Source organism: Drosophila albomicans, chromosome X (assembly GCF_009650485.2).
Source record: "Drosophila albomicans strain 15112-1751.03 chromosome X, ASM965048v2, whole genome shotgun sequence".
Lineage (NCBI taxonomy): Eukaryota > Metazoa > Arthropoda > Insecta > Diptera > Drosophilidae > Drosophila > Drosophila albomicans.
In genome coordinates this window covers 17,558,656-17,585,948 of record NC_047627.2, presented here as the reverse complement: position 1 = coordinate 17,585,948, position 27,293 = coordinate 17,558,656, and the positions used below count along the sequence as shown (strand labels likewise).

The following is a 27,293-nucleotide window of genomic DNA, read 5'->3' as shown; positions in this document are numbered from 1 at the left end:
AAAAATGAACATACAATTATTTTAATATTTCTTTGACATGTTATTCAAATTACGTTTATTTTTTAACTTTTAAATGTTTTGTTCGCTTTACCGCAATGACATGCAACAGTGTGGCAACACCGAACCGTTTCGCAGTTCATACCAAAAGCTTCGCTTATGCTTTTGAGCTTTCGTTTTCTTGTTCTTATTTGAGTTTGCAGCAGTGTAGCTTATTGGAAATCGCTGTTTCGGCAATTCGAAAATAAGTTTCAGTTGCAAAAAGCTGGCGTCGCGCGCGGACGTCGTTTGTGATGGTGGTTGGTGGTACGTCGGCATTTGCATTTGCATTTACACACACACATTTTGTATTTATTTCTCACCAACCCAAATAATGATGCGTGCGCGTTCGAGATTTTTTTAAGTGTTTGTTGTAAGAAACAAAAAACGTACATATACATAGTTACAAATGATTTGTGATGGTAAAGAAATTAGCATAATTTACAATTTACATTTACAACACCGTTAAGAAAAGAAACAACAAAACAGTATGCAGAGCTCGTAAAAATCACGACGAGCGGCAGCAGCAGCACCAACAACAACAACAACAACAAACGTATATAAACAAACGTGTGCAAATCCATAAAAAGCAACAAGAAGAACAAGAGCGCGAGGTACAAGAAGAACAACAATAACAAGTGTAAATTGGGCCGATGCGGCTACCGCCGAAAGCAAAAGCAAATGGAAAGCAATAACAAGAACAAGAACAACGGCCAATTAAAATTGCTCTGCTTATTGCACAGGCTGCGCTGCCGATACTTCTATTTGTATTGGACCTTTTTGATGCCAATGCCGATGCTGATGCTAATGTTGATAGACTAACGGTTTCGTGGGTGGTGGCATTCGATGTTGTTGTTGGTTGTTGAGGGTGGTGTTGATGATGGGTGGTGGCATCTCTTCTCTCTCTCTCACTCTGTATCTATAAAAAATATAATATATGTACATATGTATATATGTAACTTAATTAAACTGCAAAAACAAAGTCAAGTGTAACAATTGTCGGGTCAAGCTAACTTAATTGAAATTCAAATATTGCCAGCTTTTCGAAAAAGTGCAGTCAAAAGCAAAATGAATGGTAATTAAACCATTCTGCCATTATATGAACGGTCTGAGTGTGTGTGTAAGTGGGGAGTAGAGTGAGCGAGTGAGAGAGAAAGTGTGTAGTGTAGTAAGAGAAAAAGCAGATGCGAAAATAAAAGTGCAAGTGCCAGTTACTCTAACGGTTGCTGATATGTCATCGTTGTTGTTGCCGTTGCGATAGAAATGCGAGTTTAGAGTGCGATTGAAATTTATCGATCGACTCGAAAAGAGCAACAGCAACAATTAGAAGAAGAGGATTAGGGTTACCTGCAGGCAGTAGCGGTGGCAGAATGCACTGAAACAACGACAGCTTTACCGGCGGCCTGAGCTTAAGCCGATGCCGACGTCGTTGCCGAAGTCAGCACCGGTAAATAGCGGGACAAGGCCGTCGTGTCGGTCGGTAGGTACGCCGCTGTTAGCTTTGCGGTCAGCGTGAAAGTTCATGGCATGCGTTGTGTTGCTGCAGCGCAGCAGCAGCGCAGCGCCGCTAAAGTGAAATCTTGTCAGCATTCTGCTCTGCTTGCTCTTCTGTGGTTTCGTATGCGTACGTATTGGTGTGTGTAAAGTGTACGCGAAGTAAATAAGCAACAACAACTCGCGGTCTTATGCATTTTTGTACTACATTTTTTTGTGTGTTGTTTTTGTTGGTGTTCTTGTTTAGTCAAGTGAAAGAAAGAAAGACGCATGAAACCGCGAAGCAAGAAGAGGGCGTAAAATAAACAGAATCAGTGAAAACAAAAAAAAAGCAAAACGAAATCAACGACAACTTTTGTCAATCAAAGAAGCAGCGGCAGCAGAAGAAGAACAACAACAACGACACGCTGCTGTTTTGTTGCTGTAGTGGCGGCAGCAGCCAACAGGGCGCTGGCAACGAATTGCGGTATGTGCTTTATTATTACTTGATATTTTAAATCTACTTTATATATACGTAATTACATACATAGTATAACATATACATACATGTATGTATCTATTCTATATACGTAAGCATACCCTTTTATTACAAAAATTTGCACTCTCACTCATACTTACTCACACACATGTCGATAGTTATGGACTTCGCGTTTAGTCTGTAATTTTGGCAGACACGCTGCCATAATAAACAAGCGAGATGAAATTCAAAATGTAGTCCACACACACACACACTCTCACTCTCACACTCTTGAGACAGCGTCAGTAGTAAACGAAGAAGAAGAAAGCAGAAGCGCAACGATGCGCATTAGGCGAACCACATGCACCGCAAATCATTTACATATTCAGAGCATGGCCAAAAAATGAATGCATTAGTTAAATGCCAAATTCGCTAATGGAAACAAACTTTGTTTGTGTATGTGTGTTTGTGGAAGAGTGCATATTTAATTATGCTAAAATGTTGCCGCTGAGTTATTTAATTAAATAAAAACAATAGAAAGTTACGTGCGAATCTTGTGAATATTTTTGTAGATGTTATTAGAGATTTGTTTTATTATTCATTTTATTTTTGCTGTGTATGCTATTCTTAAATTAGTTTCACAAAAAGTTTTCTCAAATGTCGGGGTAATAGGAAAATGTCACTAGCTTTCTGAAGCAGTTTTCTGGAAAAGAAATATTGAATCATTTAACCTTTTTAATCTGAGAATAGAGTTTTCATATTGTATTTTCTATTTCTACAAGCGATATTTTCTATATACTTATCTGTCTATATGATTAAGTAGATGAACTACGAAAAACCAAAGGTTTTATGAAAATCTTTCTTCAAACACAAGTTCCCTGTGGTGTTGATTTCTTTAACGCTAAACTGAGTGTGGAAAATGAGGCAAACTGATGTTGTGTATTAATTATATTAAATACATTTTCTAAGAATTTGCTTTAACAAAATAAAAGCATTAAAAATTTACTACACTGATGAACTCATCTTTATTAAGTTTTTGGGCAATTTCAAAGATCTATAAAATGTGAAATTTTTAAATGTTTCAAGTTGCTTTTCGGAATTTGTTATTAGACTACTTCAAAAACAACATTTATATTTATGTTTATAACACAAATATATACACACAAGTGTAAACATGTACTATATGTACATATACTATATATGTATGTATGAATGTGTATGAGTTCGGAATTTAAGTGAGAATGGCAAAAGGTATGCCCCATAAACAATATACACTATATAGCACAGAGAGATGGCTATGGTATAAATTGGTATAGAAATTAACGCTAATATCGATGCAAGGGACATAGACAAATTAACAGGAATAGATGGTAATTAAAAGAACAAGAACAAGCTGAAGACACAAAATAAAACAACAAATATAACATACGGGCAAAATGTGCTAAAAATAGACAAATATAGCTCTGACGCGGCAGCAGCTGCCAATCTACCAACTAAAGGCAACGGCAACGGCAAAGGCGGCTGCTGCTGTGAGTGTGAGAGCTTTTAAGTTCGAGAGCGAGGGTCGCTTTAAACGTATATGGCAGGCATAATGTGTAGAATACATTTAAGTAATCCATATTTCGTATTCCGTTGATAGCTGTTGTTTAAATGCGTGTGACCAGAGTTCGTTTTTCGGGGGTTAGTTATTTTTGGGGACGATGTTTCTATACACACACACACACAAAGCGAGAGACAGACACACCGACAGGCGTCTGACAACCCCAAAAACTGTAACGATGGCGTTGGCGATGCGATGCTGTTGCTAAAACTTTGAAAGAATTTTTTACCGGCGGGGATGCTCGGCTTGGCTTTATTTTTTTTTTTTGTAGTCTCGCTCATCCTATTGCTGCTGCTGTTGTGCTCATCTCCTTTGCTAGGCATTTGTATTGGCAAACTCTGCTCTACTCTGTCACGCATAGAGCACACACACAACAAACACACACACAGACACATATACATGAATTTCCATGCAAATGTCAAAGCTGCCAAGCGTCGACAACGACAACGTCGTCACTTTGCTTCTTCTACTCCCAAACTCTTCTCTCTCTCATCTTCTCCATCCCTGCGGCGGCCATGCGGCGAGTGTAGCGGATTTTATTTGTACAGGAATTGCTGTTGCTACACTGTCAGAGATCTATGTTAATCGAGAAATAAAAACGACCTTTGGTCATTAACAAGCATATTTCATAATTTGCTTGAAATGATTTAATTCTTAGCTTATTTAAAATATTCTATTCAATTTGTATAAATCAGTCTCGATTATTTATATTATTCGTCAATATTATATAAAGTAAATTCTATTCATAAACCCTCATTTAAATATTATACCTTTTGCTTATTGATTTATATTTATATCTTTTAATTTGTATATATTTAATTTTTACTCGCTTTTAATCGTATAAATATTTTAAATTTGAAAAACTAAATTCGAAAAAAGCATTTTGTTTTTATCAGTGTATTGTTTATTTTGTTGCTGCTGTTTCCTTTTTGGGTCTGGCATTCTACGCGCATTCTAGACCAACAACAACAGCAGCAGCAGCAAGTGGGGGATGCGACAGTGCAAAAAGGTGCGTTTCACTTACTTTCGGACAGACGTCGGATGAAAGGACTGCTGGAGAAGTGGAGAGTAGAGGACAGGACGGAGCAAAGCAAACTTTGTAAACTCACCACCAATTGCCAGTCCATACGCTCTCTCCCACTTTGGCGTTCTCCCCATTTCTCACTCTCTTCTTGGCTAGCCGCACTCTCTTGCCTCTTACCGTTCACCTCTTCCCACTTCGCTCTGTGCTTTTTATTGTGCTGCGTTGCGTTGCGTTGTGTGTCGTTGTGTGTCGTTGTGTTGCGTTATTTTGCTTGTTCTTAGTTCGGCTTTTGTTTTATTTGGCAAATTGTTTGGACAAACAATTGCATATTTTTGCAACACTCTTCAAATTTGGAGCGTGCATAAGAATTGCAGCACTCAACACGTCAGCGGTGGTTCTATCTTCTATTTTTCTATCTATCTATGTATATACATACATATCTCACATGCTCTCAGTATAACAACAATAACAAATAAAGTAGCAAGTAAAGAACGCGACTTGCAAACACCACGTATTTAAATAATATCATAAAGTTAGAAAAAAAATGTATTTCATCAATGTCCCAAATCTAACTTTTACTCGGAAAATATCTATATTAAAGTGGATCAATAATTATCTCATTTCATGTAGAGCATCAGAATATGAATTGTGTTTGAGTGGACTATAAACTTATTAGCCTTAAGTGGAATAAGAGAAACTGGCTCTAATATAAAAATTCAATTTCATTTGCTCAATTGAATTTAAACAATCAGGTATTTTTAAAGTGTAGCACGAGCAATATACCCAAGCGATTTATGTTCATAAGGAGAGCATAAAAACGCGTGTCAACAATGTTCGACTTCAAAGATGACTGATTGTTAAAGATGCACATACATACATACATTGGCATGGTATATAGTACTATATATTTGTATGTACATATAAAGCAACTGTCGCATTCCAAGCCACGCACAAAATAAAATCGAGAAACCTGATCCGAACTTAGAAAGCTTCATTGCGCATAAAGAGACAACATGCCAGCAACTATCTTCTGCTCTGCCTTGTACTTGTTGTATAAATTTACATTTCAAGCATAAATTTACATACTCACAAGCATTACGTCGCCCCTCCTCCCTCCCCCATAGTCCCTCCGTGGCCTCCATCATCCTCCCCATTATTTTATAGCAGCTTTGTTAAAGGGTAATACAATGTACTTGTCTTTAGCTTCGGCTTTGGCTTTAAGAGCTTAGCATTTGTTTTGTTTTTGTTTTCTGCCTCTTTTTTTTTTGTTTCTTTCATTCCTCTGCGTACTTACAATGCGAACGAGTATTTCTTTTATCCCTATCTTCATCAGTGTGCACAGTTATTACGGGTATTATGCTACAATCAAGTGGCAACAATTTACGACATATGTTTCAATGGGATAAAATACAATTTCTTCATGACCATGTAATGACATACTTGCACAAAAACAAATTTAAGAGAGAACATTTTTTTATATATTTTTTATTATTTGTTCATGCGTAAAATAATAAAAATATAAACTTATAATTTATTAAAAAAATTCTTTAAAATATTTAATCGTAAAAAAAACAAAAATATAACAAAAGCAAAAACAAACAAGAAAAATCAAAATAAATTATTCCATTATTACTTTTTAGTTATAAAAAAATAAATTGAATACAAATTTTATAATTATAATATATTCGTGTTAAACTGTAAATTATTTAAAATAAAGAATTAACCTTAAATTTATGCTAGACCTTAATGTAGGGTATTTAGAATTGTGATTGTTTTGTCAGTTGCGTTTGGCATAACTTTTGTTTTTTCTTCTTTTCTCCTTGATATGCCATTTTCTTTTGGCACTCGCACACAAGCACACGGGCATTTACGCACACACACACACACACACACACACAGAGCAAGAAGGATACGGAAGCCAGAAGCTTCTTCTTAAGTCGTTGTTATTGTTTTGTGTGGATTTCACTTCAAAAAAACACGCATACGCCGACACAAATTCACACACAGACGCACACGCACACATACACACACACACACAGTGACATTCCTTGCATGATTCCTGTTTGGTTTTCCTGCTGCTGCCACATTCCATTAAATACAACAAATGCCAAAATGCGATAAAAGCAGCTAAGAAATTAAAAATATTAGCCAAAGCAGCTACACGCACACACACACACACACACACACATACACACAAATACACTCATGGCCTCACACACTCACACACATACACCAAATTAATGCCCAGCCTGCGGCTAGGAATAGTCCTGGTGTTGGTCCTGGCACACACATACACACTCACACACACACTCGCATTCTCACACGTACATACATGTGTATGTGTATGCATATCTCATATATTTTCACTTGCTGAAAATTGCTGAAAAATGTCAAATGAGCAACATTTGTCGTCTTTGACCCAAAAAAGAAATAGAAAAGGAAAATCAAAAAACGCACCCAATAAAAGCGCAAGTTATAGGTTATGGCAAAAACTACAAATAGAAATAAAAGAAGCAGGCGAAAGAGCTGGCGACAAATATGTAAAAAAGAGTAGGACAGAGGAAGAGTAAGGGCAACGTGAATACTTGATATTTAGCAGTGTAAATTTGTTTTACACTTAACGCCGAGGTACGTTCGATAAGTAGTTGAATGATATGGCATTTAATTTCATGTATAATAATGCTTTATATTTGCGTGTTTTTTTTTGCATTATTATACTTAGTTTAAATAGAGATGACATTTAATTATGTTAATGAATGTGTTTTCGGATACTAAACCAAGCTTTGTTTATCGATAGTCGATACAAATGACAAACTCGTCATCGATAATTTGTGGTGATGTTAATTTGATAGTAGCTCGATAGTTTGTTTTCTTCATTCGATTTTCTCTTCCTGCAACGCTGAAAAGTATGCTAAGGAAATGAAGACGAACTGCTTATCGTAATCAAATCGGTTATGCGTCGATTTGTTGACTTTCGACGCTGTGTGTGTGTGTGTGTTAGTTCTTTTTGGCGGAAATGTAGCCTTGGCATATGCAATACTTTATTTTATAGTATCATCGCCTTCATCATTGGCGTCATGAAAAACCGACATCGACTTGTCACCAAGGCATGGTCATAAAACTTTTCGTACTTTTGGCTGTTGTTGTTGTTTTTGTTGTTGTTCAGTCGCAACTTTTTCTTTTCCTTTTTTGCTGTTGTTATTGTATCTGTCCTTCTCTGCGTGGCCTTTTAGTTGGTTTCCGCTCTAAGCGTTGACTCTGATGGTGATGCCATTGTTTTTATGACGCCACTTTCCAGCAAACAGACACACACACACACACACGTACACATGCACACCCAGGTCACACATACACATCTGTGTAAATGTGCGTGAATGGACAGTACACTAATACAAAGCTGAGCTTTGCAACGTCCGTTTTGTTTGAGTTGATTGAGTCAACAAAATATTGATGTGTGTTGCCTTAGCAAGCTGTCAATCAGCTCGCAATACGCCGGAAACCCGAAACGGGGATTCTCCGCCATTCTGCCAGGTGCAAGGGGCAAGAGGAAGCCGGCTAAAGCCAGCTTAAATTTGTCATACTTTATCGATGCCCAAAAGCCGAAAGCTTACTCTCAATAGTTACTTAATAATTTCAGAACAACCTTAAAAAAAATGCTAGAAATCGTTTGTCTTTAAGATAATGAATATAATATTCTTTACTGGAATTGATATTAGAATTATTCTAGCTATTCGTGAAACAACAATTTGCTAATCTAAAATCTGAGATAAAAGTAAACATGTTTGCCACCGTGATTATTGTATAAAGCAAAGCATATATCAATCATTCACTTGTTGTACAAAGATAAGATAGCAGTCAATCTTTATGCTAAAGTTTCGCTGAATAAATGTGAAAATCAGTGAAATACTCCAACATTTAGTATAGTTTGCATTGTCTGCTGCAAAGCAAAGTGTAAGCGCAGAATAAAGCAATTGCGTTATGAAAATAATGCCATACTGTCTAAACAACCAAAAGTACCAAACAAACAAAAGAACTGAAGTTGGATATGCTCAACTGTAAGATACTGTGACTAACTATATTTTACGAAAATTAATGATCAGCTTAGCTCAATTTCGTATTATCAACATACAGCTGTGGACATTGAAATAGCAGTGCGACAGAAACAAAACTTCATAACGGGTTAGTTAGTTAGTTCTTGTTAGTTGGTCGCTTACACATTGTTTTTGTAACATGGAACATCAAGATAGGAAACAAACAAAAACCCCGTTAGCTTTGTTCTGTTTTTCTGTTATTTGAATATTTTTACACAAGTGCACAATGTGTTGGCTGCTCACTGAAATAGCAGTTTTTCATTTTCTTATACATATAAAAATTAGGACGTACTTTTTGTTATGTTATGTTATGCTACCCTGCCATGCAATGGCTGCCAGGTATACAAATAGAAGGTTTCTCGAGGGGCGACCCAGACACATTAGCGACTCGTTTGGCAACAACAACAAAACAAAAAAAAAAGGCAGGCCTGAGAGCAGGCAACAAGATGACAAGGTACTCCACAACACCGTATTTACCTGGCCACACACAAAGCTCACGCTTGCCGCATATTTCCATATTATGGGGTATACGTGTATATGCTAGTTAAGAGACCTACCTACCCCTCCCCCTCCCCGTCCCCCTCTCCATCCACAAGCGGGCGGGGGAACTGTGCGATAAAGTCGACGCCAACATGGGAAGCGTCGGCATTTCGCCTAGCATTTAAGTTTTTTAATTGGTTTGGAACACGTCGTCACGCAAATGCGACCCTTCAGTCTCATTGCGACCCCAAAATGAGGCATTACCAGTTGCCCCAGAATGTCTTAGTTCTGTCTCTGTCTCTCTCTCTTGCTCTCTTGCTTCCTTCTCTTAATGTGTCCGACGCAATTAAGCTTAAAGGCTCAGCACGATGCTGAGATATTCCACGATATTTACGAAATCATAAAACAAAACTAGCGTTCACATTCTTTACGCTACACTGTCGTTATAATGATTTCGCTGAAATTGTTATTTAGCTGTTTTTTCAAGCATATTATTTGCACTTAAGCTAATGTCAATCTTGTTGAACTCTAATTTGGAATTTGTTCAACACGTTAAGCGTGTAAATGGGAAAAGTTGATAGGAAAACAACTGTTCCGCATTTCTATTTCGCCATGATTTCGCATTCATTTATATCTATAGAAATATTTCTTCAAAATTGTTAATTTTAATTGTTATGCAATTGCTGATATAAATTTATCGCAAATTTCAAATTATAGCCAAAAAAAAATGCTGGGAAAAGTTGATAGGAAAAACTGTTCCATATTTCAATTTCGCATTTATTTAAAGTTAACAAATTTGTATATAAATTCTACTTTAGTTTGCTAATATTGATTGTAATACATTTGCTGATATAAATTTAGCAAAAACTTTCAATGCTAGCAAAAAAGAATGCTGGGAAAAGTTGATGGGGACAAACTGTTCCGCATTTCAATTTCCCTAAGATTTCGCTTTTATTGATATTTATAGAAATTCCACCTAAAATTGGCTGATTTTAAATATAATACCACTGCTGATAAAAATTTCTCAGAAATTTCAAATGTTACCTAAAAAGTATGCTATCCAAAGGTAAATTTAAAAAAAACTTGCTTTATTAAAGCTTGGTTTTATTAAGAAATGACTGTAAATTTAGTTGACACTAAAAGAAACAATGTGTTGAAAATAAAATAAACTTTACACATGTTAATGGTACCTAACAATATCATCGCCCAGCTCCGTTAGCTCTTCGGGTGTGGCGCAACACTTCCACGACTCCTGCACGCCAAATGTGTAGATGGTTTCGTGAAAATACAATTCACTGGGCATTATGAAGGCAGTGGGAAAGTCGAGATTGTTTACGGTATCAGGAAACTTTTCCATTTGCACACTGAAACCCGAATACTGAAAATATCTGGCACAATCTTTGCCCATAATCGGTTCTTCATCACGCGAATCGTTGGGAAAATCGTTGGCCGTGCAAAAACGCAGACCCGGCTGATTGCTGTGGATCTCCATGAATCTACCGGACTCGGGATGCAGAATTTTGCCCACAAAATGCACAATATTGGCATCAAAGTCCTTGTCGATGGCATAGCAAACATCGAAACCAAGGACAGCCTTGTGCTCAAATTGCCTCAAACGATCGCCAATAAATGCCGGCACTCGCATATCATAGATCGTATTGTTCACCGTAGAAAATCGACCCGTTGGCATCGATTCCTCGTTCGTTTCAATCGTATGCTCGGCCGCAATCACCAGACGATGTTCCAAGATACCCCGGCGACCCGCTCGCTGTCCGGCCAAATTAAAGTAGCAATGATTACTGATATTCACAGGTGTCGTTTGATCCGATCTCGCCTCGATGCGCATAAAGAAACGATTGTCATCGTCCATGGTGTAATGCACCAGCACCGTCAAATCCCCCGGATAACCCTCGTGGCCATTAGCCGAGACATGTTTGAGGGTAACACCATCCGGTCGTATCATATCCAGATCCCAAATGACACGATCGAAGCCCACATAGCCGCCATCGATCTGATGCTTATCGTTCAGATTCTTTGACACATGCACGCGTCGTCTGTCCATAATGAACTCAGCGTTGGCCACACGATCGGCTACGCGTCCTAACATGCATCCGAAGTGTCTGTGGCGATTCTTCTCGTAGCCGGCCACATCGTTGAAGCCCAGCACAACGTCCTCCACATTGTGATACGCATCGGGGCAGCTAATGCTCTGTATGGAGGCCCCCAGTTGAATAATGGAGGCGGTCAGATGATTCGCATTGCTGATCGTATAACGTCGCACGACTTGCGCTTTTTCCGTGAATGGATTGATTGCAATGCCGAAAATGTCCTCAACCACTTTGACCATTTTGGGAATTAACCGATGTTGCTGATGAAACACAAAGAATTTCGAAAAAAATGTAAAAGCATTACAGCTTTTTACTCTGAAATTTGTGAAAAAGAAAATGATAATTGATTATGATACATAAATACGAAACATACTAAGGTGCGAGAATTTTAATTTTCCAGAGTATTATATTAATTTTATTAATATTTCAGATATAAGATTGTTAAAATAGCGCTATGAAAACAAAAAAAGCAAAGTATTCAAACAATTCTAATCATAAAATGTAAATAATGACTGTGGATCGTTAATGTATATTCGCAGAAAAATAAAAGTTCAAAAATCAAGATTTTGGTAATAATACTAAAGAATTGTTGTCTTTGAGAGAGTGCGCCAAGAACATGCAAATCATAATGTTAGAAAACACATCTTGATTTCAAGAACATTCAATGTAAGACCCAAGTTTTTTTAATATGAAGAAAAAATCTACGTTCCCTCTTTTAGAATGCAATTCAGAATGTTTCGCTCAACTAACAAAGCTATGATCGATAAAAACTTTATAGGAATTTCGATGGATTACAGAATTTTGTAAACTAAATCTAGAATTTTTGGTTTTATTTTGAAAATTTTTTTTGACTAGTTTTAAGAATTTGTTCTTAAAGTAGTTTTATTTCAAGAATACAATTTTGAAGACAAATGTTCTTGATTTTTTTCAGTGTTGTACTTACAGATAATTGTAAAATACAAAAGAAATAGAAATATTTTATTTATATTTATTTGAAATATTAATGAGTTTTTTATGCAAGCAAAACAGTTGCTCAATGACTTTGCTTAATTAGCGCTGTCCACTCAGCAAAACAACAGAGCTGCCAATGGCATGACGCGGCGTTGCCACATGTTGCGAATGTCGCAACAAAATGTTATTGATTGTAGTTCAAGGTTCAGCTATAGCGGTATAAACGGGTCGGGTTCGTTGGCTTCTCCACAGTGAGTGAGATAAGTGAGTAAGTAATCGAAATAATGCAGTGTTATCTTATCGAGAATATCGTCGCATTTGGTTCTGCATTTCGAACCGTGATCTACTTAATATTCGATTTATGATGTGAACTGTGTCGCGACTCGCGACTACAATGAAATTGTTAATCATTGCTGTGCGCCAATTTTAATTACACGCATTTCCACCAATAACCGTGACAAGCACTGTTAATATTAATTGTGTGCCCCGAAAACTGAATATACACATACATAGTTCAGCATGTGACTGAGTCGATTCGATTTATCTGCCATATATCTGGCCATTTGTAATTGCCATAAACGTTGGTGGATCTCCGGGCCTTTAGCCATAACCTAATGACTGTGGCTTGTGGCCTAATCACCATTCTCTCCCTCTCTACCAAAAGTCTTTGTATGAAGAGTTAGTTTTAATATTAGAGCAGTTGTTGGTTTTATCTGAAACCTGGCCAATTACGTGCCTCGCTCTAGTATGCATATCGAAATCGATAGCATTATTAAATATGTCTATTGATTGGCCAATGTAAGGACATGTGGGTGTCTGTGTGTGTTTCTCCTACCATAAACCTTCCAATTAATTTGCGGGTTTTCCATTGAAATTGCAGAACTCGAAGGTGGCATCTCAAGGTTGAGGCACTTTTTACATTTCCAAGACACTTGTCCTTGCTAAAGTATTATAATTTCAAATAATAGACTCATTATTTAGCCATCACCTTGTTTACACAATATTCCCTCTTTGTTGTGGTCTGGATTGTGCTAGTTTCTTCATACGCAAAATAAGTGCTGTAAGTTTACTATATTTACTCACACTACAAATCGAAAATAGCTGAGCTAAAAGTGAATTAGTTTCTTCTCAGAAATGTAACAATGTAAATAGCAAAGTATTTTTAATTGACTGTGAAAATGCGTGACGAATTGCAGATTTATAATCGTATTCCCTATAGAAATAGAAATACAGTAGAATCCGGTTATAACGACGCCGCTTATAGCGTCCGTCCGGTTTTTGTGACGAAAATTCGATGACTTGGTGGGTCCCCATACAAATTAAATTGATTAAAAAATTAATTAGTTGTATTTTAAAAACCTATGGCAACCATAAAATAAACAAAATTTTATATTTCCTTTTTTGGTTAGTGGGTCTTCCGGGTATAACGAAGGTACCTTGAAAGTCGCTATAACCGGATTCTACTGTATATGTTTATATTCCCGGAAAATGAATCAATTTAAAAGCCAACGATGTATGACGCATTCCATCACTTGGCTTATCGCTCAAATATACAAATTTGTCCATTAAAAATCGTTAATCTTTGCAATGAATTGTTTTGTTTAATTGTGCATTTCTACGCAATAATTATAATTATCAAGGTCCGCTTGCCGACAATTGTCTTTAGTCATGCCTACTAAACGGACACACGACCACTGACTTATGTATATGTGCTATATAGTACATACTATATATGTATTGTGAACAAATCTAAATATATATCACTTTTTTTTTTTTTTGATTGTGCGGTAGCATTGATCACAACACTAAAACAGCTGTATGACGCGATTAGGAAACACTAAATTTGTAAACATTTTCTTATTGGGCATCGGCTACCATGCTGTGCAGAAATCTATATACTTTATCGCTTTATATACATACTATATGTGTGTGCAGGTCAGATATTCTATCAGGGAAAGTGGAGTGATTTCGTTTATTGAGTTCCAATCAGTTAATCTAATTTGATGATAATTTCAAACAAGTTCGTTTTATGATTTAATTAGCGAAATTAGTTGCATTTTATTTGAATCTTTTCGATTTTCTTCGTTATTTATTTAGGTTTTTTCTTATACTGATTGCTTAAGAAATGAACTAAGATAAATAATTAATATTCATTAAACATCATTTCAGAGTCATTGCAAATTTTGAAGCATATGGCAACGCCAAGTCATGGCAGCTCTGTTATTTTGTTGAGTGAACAGCGCTATGTCATTGTGAAACTATTTCGTGCTTACAGAATTCATTATATATTATATACTATTGAAATTAAGATAAATAACGTACATATTTTGCTACCTCAAGCTTGTCGCACTAATATTGTCTTTTACAATAAAATACAACGGAGTTAAAATTATATTTCTTCTAAGGAAGACATAAGGAAAATGTACAATTTTATAAAAGAAACCTAACTTAATTTATGATAGGTGTAGTTACATTCAAGCACTCTCTTTTCTGTAAATTAAATGCAGTATTTAATACTATAAAATTATATAGTATTCCTTTATTTTATGGAGTTTAGTCAACTGCATTTACAAGGTGTCGTTTAGTATTAGCATTATATTTATTTCCGTTCTTGGAAGTTTTTAATAAGTTTTGGAATAACTTTGGAAGTGTCCCCATAGACGTGGCCTGCGCTGTGCTTATTGCAAGTAGATTAAGTGCGAATGTTGGCAAAGCTTCAAAACACTTTGGCCACACTATGGCGCATAGTGCATACAATATATGTATGTGTGTGTGAGAGAGTGTGTGTGTGTGTAGTGTATGCACTACTTGCGATTGTAACGAGTCAAACACAAGTAACTCCATATGCATATGTTACTTAACGCACGTCTTCCCTCTTTCCTCTTCTCCCTTCTCTCGCCCCTTTGGCACCCCAAATGTGGCGACACCCCCGCAAATCACCCTTGGCTTTTCTGTTTGCAAGTTTATTTTGCATATTTTGTTGTTGTTTGAGCTGCCTGAGACAGCTGCAACCTTAAGCTGTCCAAGTTGCCATTGCGAGCTTCGAGCTGAGCTCTTGCTTTGGCTCATGTGTGTGTGTAGGGGGGGAGGAGGGGAGATTGGAAGGAAGGGATTAGGTGTAGGTTCAGAAGGGTTGAGCTTGAGGTTCCGGCTGGGGTTGTGAAGTGTCGCCGTCAACGAGTCTCTCTGACTGCTTTGTTGCATACGGAATATGGGCAACGATTCAAAACGTTGCAACTGTGACAGCGACATGGGAAACTAACGCCAGACATGACACACATCACGCACACACACACACACACACTTGCTCAATATTGAACCAACTCAAAACTGAAAATCCAATTGAAATTGCAACTTAAGATTGTGACTAACAATCGCAACAATGTGCATACAACTAATAAGTAACTATGTAGTTGGGTCAAAGCAGATAAACTTGATGCAGTCTTCTATTTACACAAACATTGCTTTAAGACACAACAACTTTATCTGCATTCGACAAGGGGGCACAAATTTATTTGCTGCTCAGATTAGCATGTTTCAAGTTGACGCCGAACACGGATTCCCAAGGCTGTCTGTGCGACATCCGCATTTATGGATCGATGCTGCTGCATTCCTCTCTCAAACTATTAACTATTATTGGTGGCCCATTCACAGTTATGCGTCGCTAGCGCCCTCTGGCGTTCAGAATGCGCCGACATTATTAATACATTCTTCCGTTTGCCAATTTACAAACTTCTTCATCTTCTTCTTCTTGACAAACTAGCTGTTTTGCAAGTTTTGCGGCAAGTTTGATTGAAGGAAATTGCTGCAAATGATTCAGGGCAACCTTGATGACGAACTTGTGCTATCGCCATAAATTACACAAATATTCCTTTATCGCCCCATATAAACTAAAAGTTGTACAAAGATAAAGTTAAAGATAATTGATTTAAAGTAAAGTCAAGTCACTGTTGATATAAGGAAAACAAATGTTTTAAATTATGATTTCTTTAATTTTTGCACTTTATGTGGAAAACGCATTTTTATATTTTATTTTAAATATTTTACAAAATTGGTTAATTTTATGTAATAATGTGGATTTTAATTGTAGCTTATAGTTCAACGATTTACCAGCTTATTCGGTTCACTCCATTTCTTCCTTCCTTTCTTCCTTTTCAGATGCCTGGACTCGTGGTCTTCAGACGTCGTTGGTCTGTTGGCTCTGATGATCTGGTAGTGCCAGGAGCATTTCTTCTGGCATTACATTTTATATGGTAAGTTCGCTATCGAGCGACAGATTAGTCTAAAACATTTCGATGCAAATACTATTCCATGTCTTTTTTCTTCTTCTCCATATATTTGAACTACAGTTTTGTGCTTGTGGCTGTCTCGTTAGTTTTGTTTGAGTACGACACAGGTGTTTTAAGTGTTAAACTATTGTTCTATCATCTAATAGGCTATTTGTTAATACTATTTTGTAAGTATAGATGAGAAGACTTTAACAGCGTACTATTGATTAATCGCATTTATCGATTGCAGTTTCAATATGTGTAGAGATAGGCATTTGTGTGATCTCGATGCGCGGCAGCATTTTGGATTCCGAGGCGCGTACATCGATCAATATATGGATATATCTCAAAAGCTGTAAGTTCATTTGATTACTCGATCGATTTATCGATAACACACACTACTTATCAACACTACTAATCTACGATCTTCAACGCACAGTGGTGATATTATTTGATATTGCATGGCTGATACTGGGCTCAATTTGGCTCTCACATTACTATGTCGAGGCGCCCATCGACGAGGCCAAAAAGATCTTCATTGGTGAGTATAGAATGAACTGGTTCATTTGAGTGCAAAGTTCTTATGAAATTGGTTAGGGATTGTATTTAAATTTTGCACTTTTCTGAAATACTTTTCAATTCTAATTATACTTTGTAAAATGTCAAGAGTTATCTTTGATCGTCTAAAGCTCTTAAAGTTCTTACTGTATGTTAGAACTAGTCATTTTATCAACGTTGAATGAATAGAGAAGCTAAAGCAATGGATTACAATTTTACTAAAATACTGTTGAAATCTTATTAGTCCTGAATAAATTTTAAAAAAAAGAGTGGTCACATATAGTTGGAAAATTTATCTTCTATTGATCTAAAGCGTTGCTAACAGTTGTAAAACTAGTTCTTTTTGAAGTTCCTTTACTAAGCCAATGGACTACATTTCTTTTTAAATACTGTTAAAATCTTGTTAGTTCCAAAGAAATTTAAAAAACTGTAGTGAGATGGAAGATTTATCTTCCATCATTTTAAATCGTTCCTACAAGTTATAGAACTAGTTCGTTGTAGTAGTTTCTCTTAATATGAAGCAGAAACTCATGCGAATCGTACGCTCATCCCTTACAGCCATAATCATCTGCAACTGGACGCTGGTGTTCATCACGCTCATAACCATCTGGTGCACGTTCGATGCAGCCGGACGTTCATGGGTCAAGATGAAGAAGTACCAGCGATCCATGCGTGAGACTGAATCGCGTTTCAACTACAAGCGCAGCAACAGCATGAATCGCAACTGGCGCCAGCGGTAAGTTCTCTGATCGATAACATATCGATTATCAATAATATGTCAATTATCGATAACAGGTAACATATCAATGACATATCAATGATCAATAACATACCAATAATCAATCGATACATTTTTCCCCTCTCTGCAGCAAAGTGATGCGTGCCTATCAGGACAGCTGGGATCATCGCTGTCGCCTGCTATTCTGCTGCATGGGCTCCTCAGAGCGCAATCGCAACTCGTTCACGGACATCGCCCGCCTGCTCAGCGACTTTTTTCGCGAACTGGACGTGGTGCCCTCGGATGTGGTCGCCGGTCTAGTGCTGTTGCGCAAATTCCAGCGACTCGAACGCGAGGCGATTGTCAGGCAGCGCAAGAATGGCACCTACGAGTTCCTCAGCGGTGTGCCCATCACGGAGCGCACCCAGTTCCTAGCACTCAACGATGCCAAAAACTATGACTTCTTTCAGACCGTCATCCATTACATGTACTTCGCTCAGGGCGCCTACGGTTGGCCCATGTACGTCATCATCAATCGCAGCAAAATGTGGCATCTGCTCCCAGAGCTCAAGTGAGTATTTATCGCTATAACTTAATAACAACACAAAACAGAAGAGGATATATATATAGCTGATTAAACATAAAAACATAACTAAAAATTGTATAATATATACTTGAAACTCAAATGAAGAAAACATAATAATATTGCAGTAGTTGGGAATTTAGCTGAGAAAACAAGGTTTATGAATGGGTACCAAATAAAGTGCCTAAAAGGGATTAAGACAAATAAACAAGAGGAAATTTATACCAGAACCCTAAAACTGAAGCTGAAAAAGAATTCCATTCACATAACAATAAACTGGAGAAAAACAAAAGAGTTTTCGATAGAAATTTAATGAAAGGATTCTAGAGAACAAAGTTGTTGAATACCATTCCTTTTTTTTTGTTCACTACACAGATGCTTTGGCTGCTGTTGCGGCAGCGGCGATGACAGCCAAGTGATCCAGGACAATTGCTGCTACTGCAACTATGCGGCACTGAAGAAGACGCTTCAGCTGGGCGACATCGACATCGTGTATGCCACGTACCACGTGGATGTGGGCGAGACGCCGTTCTTTGTGGCCGTCGACTATACGCAAAAGAAGATTGTGATCAGCATACGTGGCACGCTGAGCATGAAGGACATCCTCACCGATCTAAATGCCGAGGGTGAAGTGTTGCCGCTGCAGCCGCCGCGCGATGATTGGCTGGGTCACAAGGGCATGGTGCAGGCGGCAATCTACATACGCAACAAGCTGCAGCAGGAGAATCTCATTGAGCGGGCGTTGCAACGGAATGCGGATCGTTTGACGCACACCTTCGATCTGGTGCTCGTCGGCCATTCGCTGGGCGCGGGCACAGCGGCCATTTTGGCCATTCTCCTGAAGCCGGATCATCCGACGCTGCAGTGTTTCAGCTACTCGCCGCCAGGTGGACTCCTGAGCATGCCCGCTGTCGAGTACTCGAAGTCGTTCATCACGTCCGTGGTGCTGGGCAAGGATGTGGTGCCACGCATCGGCCTCAATCAAATGGAGGCGCTACGTGCCGATCTCATCAATGCCATACAGCGCAGTGTCGATCCCAAGGTGCGTATAGGGAAGTATTTTAAAATGTGCAGTGGAAATTAAACGTTTCATCTCTGTGCAGTGGAAGACCATCTCGTGTTCGGTCATCTGCTGTGGCTGCGGACCTGAACCCACGTCCGTGGTTAACATGTCCGGCCAGGATACGCACATCAATCAGTATCAGGAGGTGCGTACTTGATTTCAATTTGTGTCCCTAACAATTTCAAACCTTCTCTCTCTTTCTCTTTGACTCGTTTTAGGAACGTGGCACAGCTCGTTCAACCAGCGCGCATCCAACGGACAGCTCAATAGCTTTAACACTGCATCAGCCCTTATATCCGCCCGGTCGCATCATTCACATTGTGCGACATCATCCCAAGCCAGATGAGTGAGTAAATGTGTCCCAATTTTACAACATTCACTCGTTAGACTGTCTTTAAATTCCACTCTTAAGCGTAGTCTAAGTAACGTTTCAATTCTCCGAGTTGAAGCTGTTGAAACAGGTGGACAGACAGAAAGACAAACGCTAAGAAAGCGTATTCCAACGTCGTGTATTTTGTAGCCTCGTTTGGCGATTTCTTCTATTGACTTTGACTCTGTTTTTGTCTGAAGCGAGATCCGCTTGACGCACCAACACTAATTGACAGTTCCATTGATAGTGTATGTGTGTGTGTGTGTCTGTGTGTGTATGAGATAGTGTGAGTGCATGTGTGTATGTAAATTATCAGCTTAAAAGTCAAACTGTGAACAGAAGGCTGCCTAGTTGACACTGACGCTGACTCATCAGCCATGACGTCAGATTTGTCCGGTTTCTGACTTCAGATTTGTAGGTGAGGCTTACGCACAGTGTCGCAAGAATGTGCGAAAAATGTTCGGTGTCAAAGTGTTCTCAGCTGCAGGAAAATGTTTAAATGCTCTTCTTAAAATTTCGTATTTTCAAATTTGAGTTTCTTTATTAATATTTTTTAAGAAAACAATTTAATTGATTTCTTTTTATTATCAAAATCGCATTAATATTTTTATAAGAAGTTCAAACACCCATTTATTTTTTTTTTATTTTTGTTGTGTTCTTAAGAGTTCGAGTTAGGAAAGTTCCACATTGGTTTCAGTTCATTAAGTCATAAATGTGGAAAAGAAAAATTGTATTCAATTTGCCAGTTGTTTTATTTTAGTGGCAAATAAACTTCGCATACATTAGTCGCACATTTGAAATGTGAATTACGTGATGTGTTCGCCTACTCTCGTGTTGTGTTACTTTGAACCCCATAAAATAAGCAAAGTCTAAATATATTTAAATGCATAAAACACGATACAACAAACAAATGTCAATTTAATTAATTCCCGACTATTTTTTCAGGCAAAAATACGACAGTGGTTGGAGGTAGGCCCAAGAAGGTTGCACAGATCACAGATGCCGATCGTTTCATAAAAAAAGAGAATGCGATCGATCGCATCGTATCGTATCAGTGAAAACGAAGAAGCGCAACCCAACTCTTATCTCTTTCTCTCTCTCTCTCTCTCTATTCTCTATTCTCTACTCTATATATGTTATATATACATATATATATTCTACTCTTAATCTCTTTCTATCTTTTTTGTATAATCGTACACACATTTGTATATTTGCCTTTATTAGAATAGTGTGACATTGATTTCTCAAGTTCTTATTGTTTTTTCTCCAATTTGCATGATTCGAAGCATGATCTGGCTGTTTCAGCTCCAGCTCCAGCTCCAATTCCAGTTCCAATCGCCCGAACTCCACGCCCCAATTGAACCAACCCAGTTCCATTCCTCTCTCGCTCGCTCTCTCTTGCTCCTTCTCTTGTGGGAGTGAGAGTGAAAAAATAATAAGTAGAATGTTTTGTTTTCTACATACATATACTATATGATTGTTGCATGTCGTCTCTCTCCCAATCTCTCTTTCACTCTGTCTTCTCTTTCGATGTCGCTGTGTGTCGTCATTATTGACGCACTCGATATATCGATCAGTCGATTATATATTATAGTAGTTGTAGTGTTGCCTTATCATTTCAATTTCCATATCGATAACTAGAATCCAAGAGTTTTGTTTTGCCTATCGATCGTAGCATAAAACACAACCTTTATTTACATATATATATATATATACACACATCCATATGCAATATTATTTTGTGTAGCTGCTTATTGATGTGTATATATACATATATTCCTTTGGTTGATACCGACATTAAGAATAACAAAAAAAAAAACAAAACAAATTACAAATCGATAATCCATAGAAATCGATTAGTCAAGTAACCAAGAAACAACAAAAAAAAACCAAATGCCCTTACTTGTGTCTTCCAGAAATGTGCTCAAAAGTCGCGAGCCAGTCTATCAGGCTATATGGGCCGATTCAACCGATTTCGATGAGGTGCTCATATCACCTGTCATGCTGCAGGATCATATGCCCGATAAGGTGCTCGCCGCGCTCAAGAAGGTAATTTCGGAAGCTGATGGTGAACGTACATCGGTCCATAGTTCTTCCACAGCCAGTTGATCAATCAATCAATCAACCACCCACAATCAACAATAACAAAAACAAAATACTAAATAACCAATAATAATTGATAAATGATAATAATAACGATAATGTTGATAATGATGATGATGCTCGTACTACTTCTCGTCGTACTTTAGATACAATATATATATATATATATAGATATACAAGTATATATATAGTTATAGCACCGAATTAGTTGCGATATTGAAATAAGTGAATGTATTTGTATTACGAGTAGCCTAATTGCTAAGGCGTCGAGTTTTAGTGTAAAACAAAATCACAATCACACCAACTCACACGATTGATCAATCAACGAAACAAAATGACACGCTTGAACCGTTCAAAAATCAATCAACCCACATCTAAGCCTAAGTCAACGAATATGAACTTTTTGATTGCACTTTCATTTGAAAGTTTCAAATGAAATTCTTGATATATAATTATTATTATTATTTTATGTTATAAGCTTCAAATTTAAGTTCAAGTTCCCAAGTCCCATATCTTAGCCTATTTCATCATCATTGTTTTAGCCATTACATTACTTGACACGCTAACTCGTTTATCTAAACTGAATATTCGATATTCGATTTTTAACTTATTGCCTATTTATTTATTGTCTAAGTTATTGTAAATGTAATTGATTTTCTTGTCGATTTTTCGCCTTAAAATACTGACACGCTAACTCGTTTATCTAAACTGAATATTCGATATTCGATTTTTAACTTATTGCCTATTTATTTATTGTCTAAGTTATTGTAAATGTAATTGATTTTCTTGTCGATTTTTCGCCTTAAAATACTTTAAGTTACAATTGTACTTTGCATTTCTCTATAATTGTCTTTATTTATTTATTTATTTACGTCTTTTTTTTGTTATTCTTTTTGCTTCAAAGAATATATATACACTTGTCTATACAATCTGCATTTTTTCATTTGGTTTATATTGCCTTGCATCGTGGGATATTTATTGACATGACAAATTGCTGACAAGACAGACTTCAAATAGCTGTGACAAATGCAAACTGCGATACAGCGTACCAGATACGAGATTTCTGCTAAGCACATCAGCGTGCTGCTTGCAAAGGGTCCAAAGAGCGAGTCAAAGTGTAAGTAACGAACGATTAAATGGACAAGGTTAGGAATTAAAGTAACAACAAAATAATGTGTAATAAAGTAGGGATTAAAACTGATAAGGTAATAAGTATCAAGAATATACATTTATTAAACATCGAGTAACGAAGCAACGTTTACAAACTGACGAGTAACGAGACAACGATTAGCTACAGACGAGTAACGAAGCAGCGTTTAGAAAATGACGATTAGCGAGACGCAGCATTTAAGCTATTATACTCATAGACGGCGGAAAAATAGGAAAAATTATGTTAACGATCACTTAAACTTCTTAAGAAGTTCGATGATTCTCGTTAATGTCGTTAAGCTTGGTTTTTTAGCTGGTTTGCTACAACGCATTTATTCTATAATTTTTATGAATATTTTTTCCGCCCATTTTTTATTTGGTTACAGTTATGGCTTGATTATTTTGAACTTTTTAAAGCTCAACTTTAATTGGTAAGTTTTTATTGGAGATTCACACACACACACACACACACACAGATACACACAGACACATTATTAATAGTACACAAACAAAAGAACAACAAAAAAACAGTACTGCATGGGAATGTTTGTTTGTTGTAAAAGTACCGCTTTTGTACCGCTAATGTGCCCATGTTGCGATAGTGTTGCAGTAATTTATAGTCTTTAGTCTAAACAAATGCAATGAAACAATTTCCCCCCTCGCCAAACATAGTACATACTATTTTGAAATGTTAGTTGTTAGGTTATGTTGTTGAGACAATCTTCTCGAATATTGTATTGTATTGTAATTGCGGACCTGTGAGAGGCGTAGCTAGAGCTAGAGAGCTATAGCCAAATAATCCCTGAAATAAAAGCGAAACAGAAAATAAATAAAACCAAAAATAATAACATCAAGTGCTTAACTTTTGCGATATGTAATGAAACATTAATATTGACATTTTGCTTTTCGTCTGTTTTGTTTGTTTATTTGTTGTTATTTTGCGATAATTGTATGCGGCGCTAACCGATAAACGATTAACGAAAAAATGATAACCGATAAACGACATACGCTCTAAATACGATCCAAACGAAATTAAATGATGATGTACAGGTCGTGTCATGTAGAGATCGTACCGTAAAGGCATGTACTACTCGTAAACGTAAAGATAACACGACAATAACTACAACTTTAACAACAACCACGAATACAACTACATCAACAACTACAACAATAAGAACCACTTCGACAACAACAACACAAAATACCGATACCAGGTACAATTGCCTAATTACTTAACAAATGACTAATGTAACTTAAACAATTTTCCATTTTGCTCTCTCGTCTAAAAAAAAAACAAAACAAAAGAAAAATACCAAACAAATTAATATAAATTATGAAATCAAGTTTATATCTCTGTCTCTCTCTCTCTGTCTCTTTTTCTCTGTCTTTCTCCTATGCTCAACCTTAACCTCAAATAGTTATGTACGATTTTTGTTGTTTCATTGCCTCTGTCTAAATGTAAATCGTTATCGATAACACCAAATTCAAATACGATTCTCCCAAATCCCAAAACTTCACAAAATACATATATCAAAATCATGTTTCTTTATGTATAAATAACAAACACCCTCCTCACCACCCCCTCTACCAACAATCAAACACTATTCACCCGCTGTGTGTGTGTGTTGTTGTATTCTTCATTTCTATTTGCAACTGTCAAACAAAAAAAAAAAACAAAAAGCTTTCGCCATAGCCTCTCGCTCTATGTCTCTCTCACTCACACGCACTCGCAAATCGCACTCGCTGTTGCTGTCCTCCATTTTGTATTCCTACTCTACTCTCTTGTACATACATGCGTGTGACTGTGTGTGTGTGTGCGTGACTGTGTAGATCTGTACACATATATGTATGTATGCATATGTAAATCTAAACATGCAGTATTTATTAACTGGCAAAAAACGAAGAAGAAGAAGCAGTATTCGAAGATAACGAAGAAAAACGAACATTCGAATTTGAAAATTGATTTTATGATCTTTGTGCAGGTTGTAACAACGAGTGGTCCACGCAAACCCCAACGCCAGACCTCCAATGCCTTCTCCACAAACTCCACGGAACAGGAGCCGGAGCAACTGGAACTGGAGCTCCAACCGGAGCCGCAACCGGAGCCTGCAGACAGTTCCTACACGAATCTGAGCAACTGCATCATGCTGACGCCGACGGCACAGCATAAGCTCTGCCTAGAAACATCGTTTACCAATCTGCAGCAGCAGCAGCAACAACAACAACAGCAGCAACAACTGCAACTGCAACCGGGAATCGTAGGTGGCAGTAAAACGTCCTCGCTGGCGGGCAGCATCTTTGGCCGGAGCCAGTTGAGCTCAACGACCACACAGCCGTATGACAACATATCAAGCGTGCTGGACGACAGCATCACAACGGTGATGAGCATGCGCAAGAGTCCCAGCTCGATGCTGAGCGAGACCACAACCATGCTGCTGGACAATGCGGAGGCGCAGCCACGACTCAAAGCGGTTGCCTTTGACATGGCGCCGACACCCACAACGACACCGACGCCGCCCATGCTGCACCGCCAGCTGTCGCGTCAGCACTCGGAGAAGAAGCCTCGCACGTTGCCACTGACGCAAGCGTTGCGTCGCGCCTCCGTGGCAGGCAACGTCGATCTGCTGCACGATGATTGGTATGGACTGGCGCCCTTGGCCAGCCCGGAGACACTGTCGGAGATCTCAAGCGTCTCGTCGCGCAGCAGCGTGCCCCTAAGCAGCCTGGCGAACAGCATTGAACGCTATCTGCAGCATGTGGGCGTTGTCCAAGGCATGCCCAAGGTGCCACTGGAGGATATCTTTGAGTCGCAGCTGCACACACCGAAGGTGATGCGACGTGCACCAAAATTCAGCGAGAATCTCGCTGGTTGTGCGGAGGATTCACGCAATCTGGATCAGTATAAGCGTTTGGGTCGCGTCTTTGTCACGTTTCCCCGCATCTTTCCCGGCGACTCGGCGACGGCATCAACGCTGCAGCAACAGCATCAGCAACTGGACTCCAATTCGAGTGACGATAGCTTCGAGTCGGCGCACAGTCTGCAACAGCGTCTGCAGTTGCCACCGACAGTGGCATGTGCAGCCAGCTGCTCCAAGTCCGCCGATCAACTGGATGAGCCCGGCGCCAGTGTGGTCAAGAAGTTAACATTCAGCGATAGCAACATTCTAGCCGACGAGCATTGTTTGCGCCTCTGTCCGCATTGTCCCTGTCGCAGTGATGCTGGCCGGGATTGCTGTACACGGCACGAGCATCAGGAGTGTGCCACAAGCAACAACAACAACAACAACACGACCACAGTGGGCAGCACGGATACGAACAGCAGCTTCTACAGCGCCAATTCGAGCACATCGCTGGAGCAGCAACCAGCAGCTGCTCCTGCTGCTGTTCCCAGGCAGCTGAATGGCGGCTGCGGAGCTGCATCGCTGCACGACGAGATACTTATGCGTCCCGGTGTCCTTGAATCCCATTTCCCTGTCTATGGCGGCGGCAAGGAGCGCAAGGAGACGCCAGCCATTGTGGCGCCCGCATCACCAACGCCGCTCAGCCTCAATGGGCAGTGGCCCGATGTGGTTGGCGGTCGTGTGCGTAAGCGTCTCTCGTCGGAGGAGTTTGTGTTCACGCGACCCGACGAGCATCATCTTCCCTCTCATTTAGTACAAATCGGCGGTGATACTCGTGGCAGCTGCGTAGGGGGTTCCCCTGCAAATCGCAAACAGCGACGCGGCTGCGCAGCTGTTTATCCCGTCGTTGGTAACAATGTGGTGCGACGTATCGGCAACGCTGATGATGCCGTCTCTGTCTCTCCCTCGTCCATTAGTAAATTCTCCCGCGCACGCGTCGCTGCAGCGGCCTCTGCCAAGGTGGCGGCGGCGGCAGCGACGGCTGGTTTAAATAACGAAAGTAATGTTTAATAATTATAATTAGTATACACACACAACACATAGACACCTAAAATCTAAGCGTAGTTGAATGCAGTACCTAACAATCTATTGTATTATGCGTTATACACACAAACACAAAACAACTGAAAACTCAACATTTTGCAAAAGATACCAAAAAACAAAAAAACAAAACAAAACATGAAAAGTGAACTTGACGTGGAATAAATGCAATATATATATATACAAATATATATTTTTTTGTGCAGCCAGCTGAACATATGAGGAGCAGCCCCAAAGCAACAAAAGTTTTAATAAAAATGTTTTAAATAAAATGAAAAAATAAAAAAAAACGTTACGAA

At 38.4% G+C, this 27,293-nt stretch overlaps 2 protein-coding genes across 11 annotated transcripts; one reads left to right on the top strand and one right to left on the bottom strand.

The window, feature by feature from the left end:
* The first annotated feature begins 207 nt into the window (after window positions 1-207).
* On the top strand, window positions 208-27,234 carry LOC117577941 (diacylglycerol lipase-alpha). Of its 10 annotated transcripts, none has more exons than XM_034263013.2 (15): window positions 263-458; window positions 1,778-1,996; window positions 16,400-16,494; window positions 16,591-16,697; window positions 16,760-16,864; window positions 16,949-17,050; window positions 17,626-17,803; window positions 17,937-18,356; window positions 18,744-19,410; window positions 19,472-19,576; window positions 19,650-19,777; window positions 20,747-20,770; window positions 21,718-21,850; window positions 24,104-24,267; window positions 25,036-25,158. In XM_034263013.2, exons 3-15 carry the CDS (start codon window positions 16,400-16,402, stop codon window positions 25,040-25,042), a joined length of 2,235 nt encoding a protein of 744 aa, XP_034118904.1. In that variant the 5' UTR covers window positions 263-458; window positions 1,778-1,996; the 3' UTR covers window positions 25,043-25,158. The 10 variants fall into 10 exon arrangements, with proteins under 10 accessions (XP_034118869.1, XP_034118859.1, XP_034118850.1 ...); XM_034263004.2 differs by lacking the exon at window positions 25,036-25,158 and adding an exon at window positions 24,472-24,544; XM_052008425.1 differs by lacking the exon at window positions 25,036-25,158 and adding an exon at window positions 24,359-24,411.
* On the bottom strand, window positions 10,257-11,637 carry LOC117577980 (galactose mutarotase). Its single transcript, XM_034263071.2, has one exon. It carries the CDS (start codon window positions 11,527-11,529, stop codon window positions 10,363-10,365), a length of 1,167 nt encoding a protein of 388 aa, XP_034118962.1. The 5' UTR covers window positions 11,530-11,637; the 3' UTR covers window positions 10,257-10,362.
* Window positions 27,235-27,293: the final 59 nt, after the last annotated feature.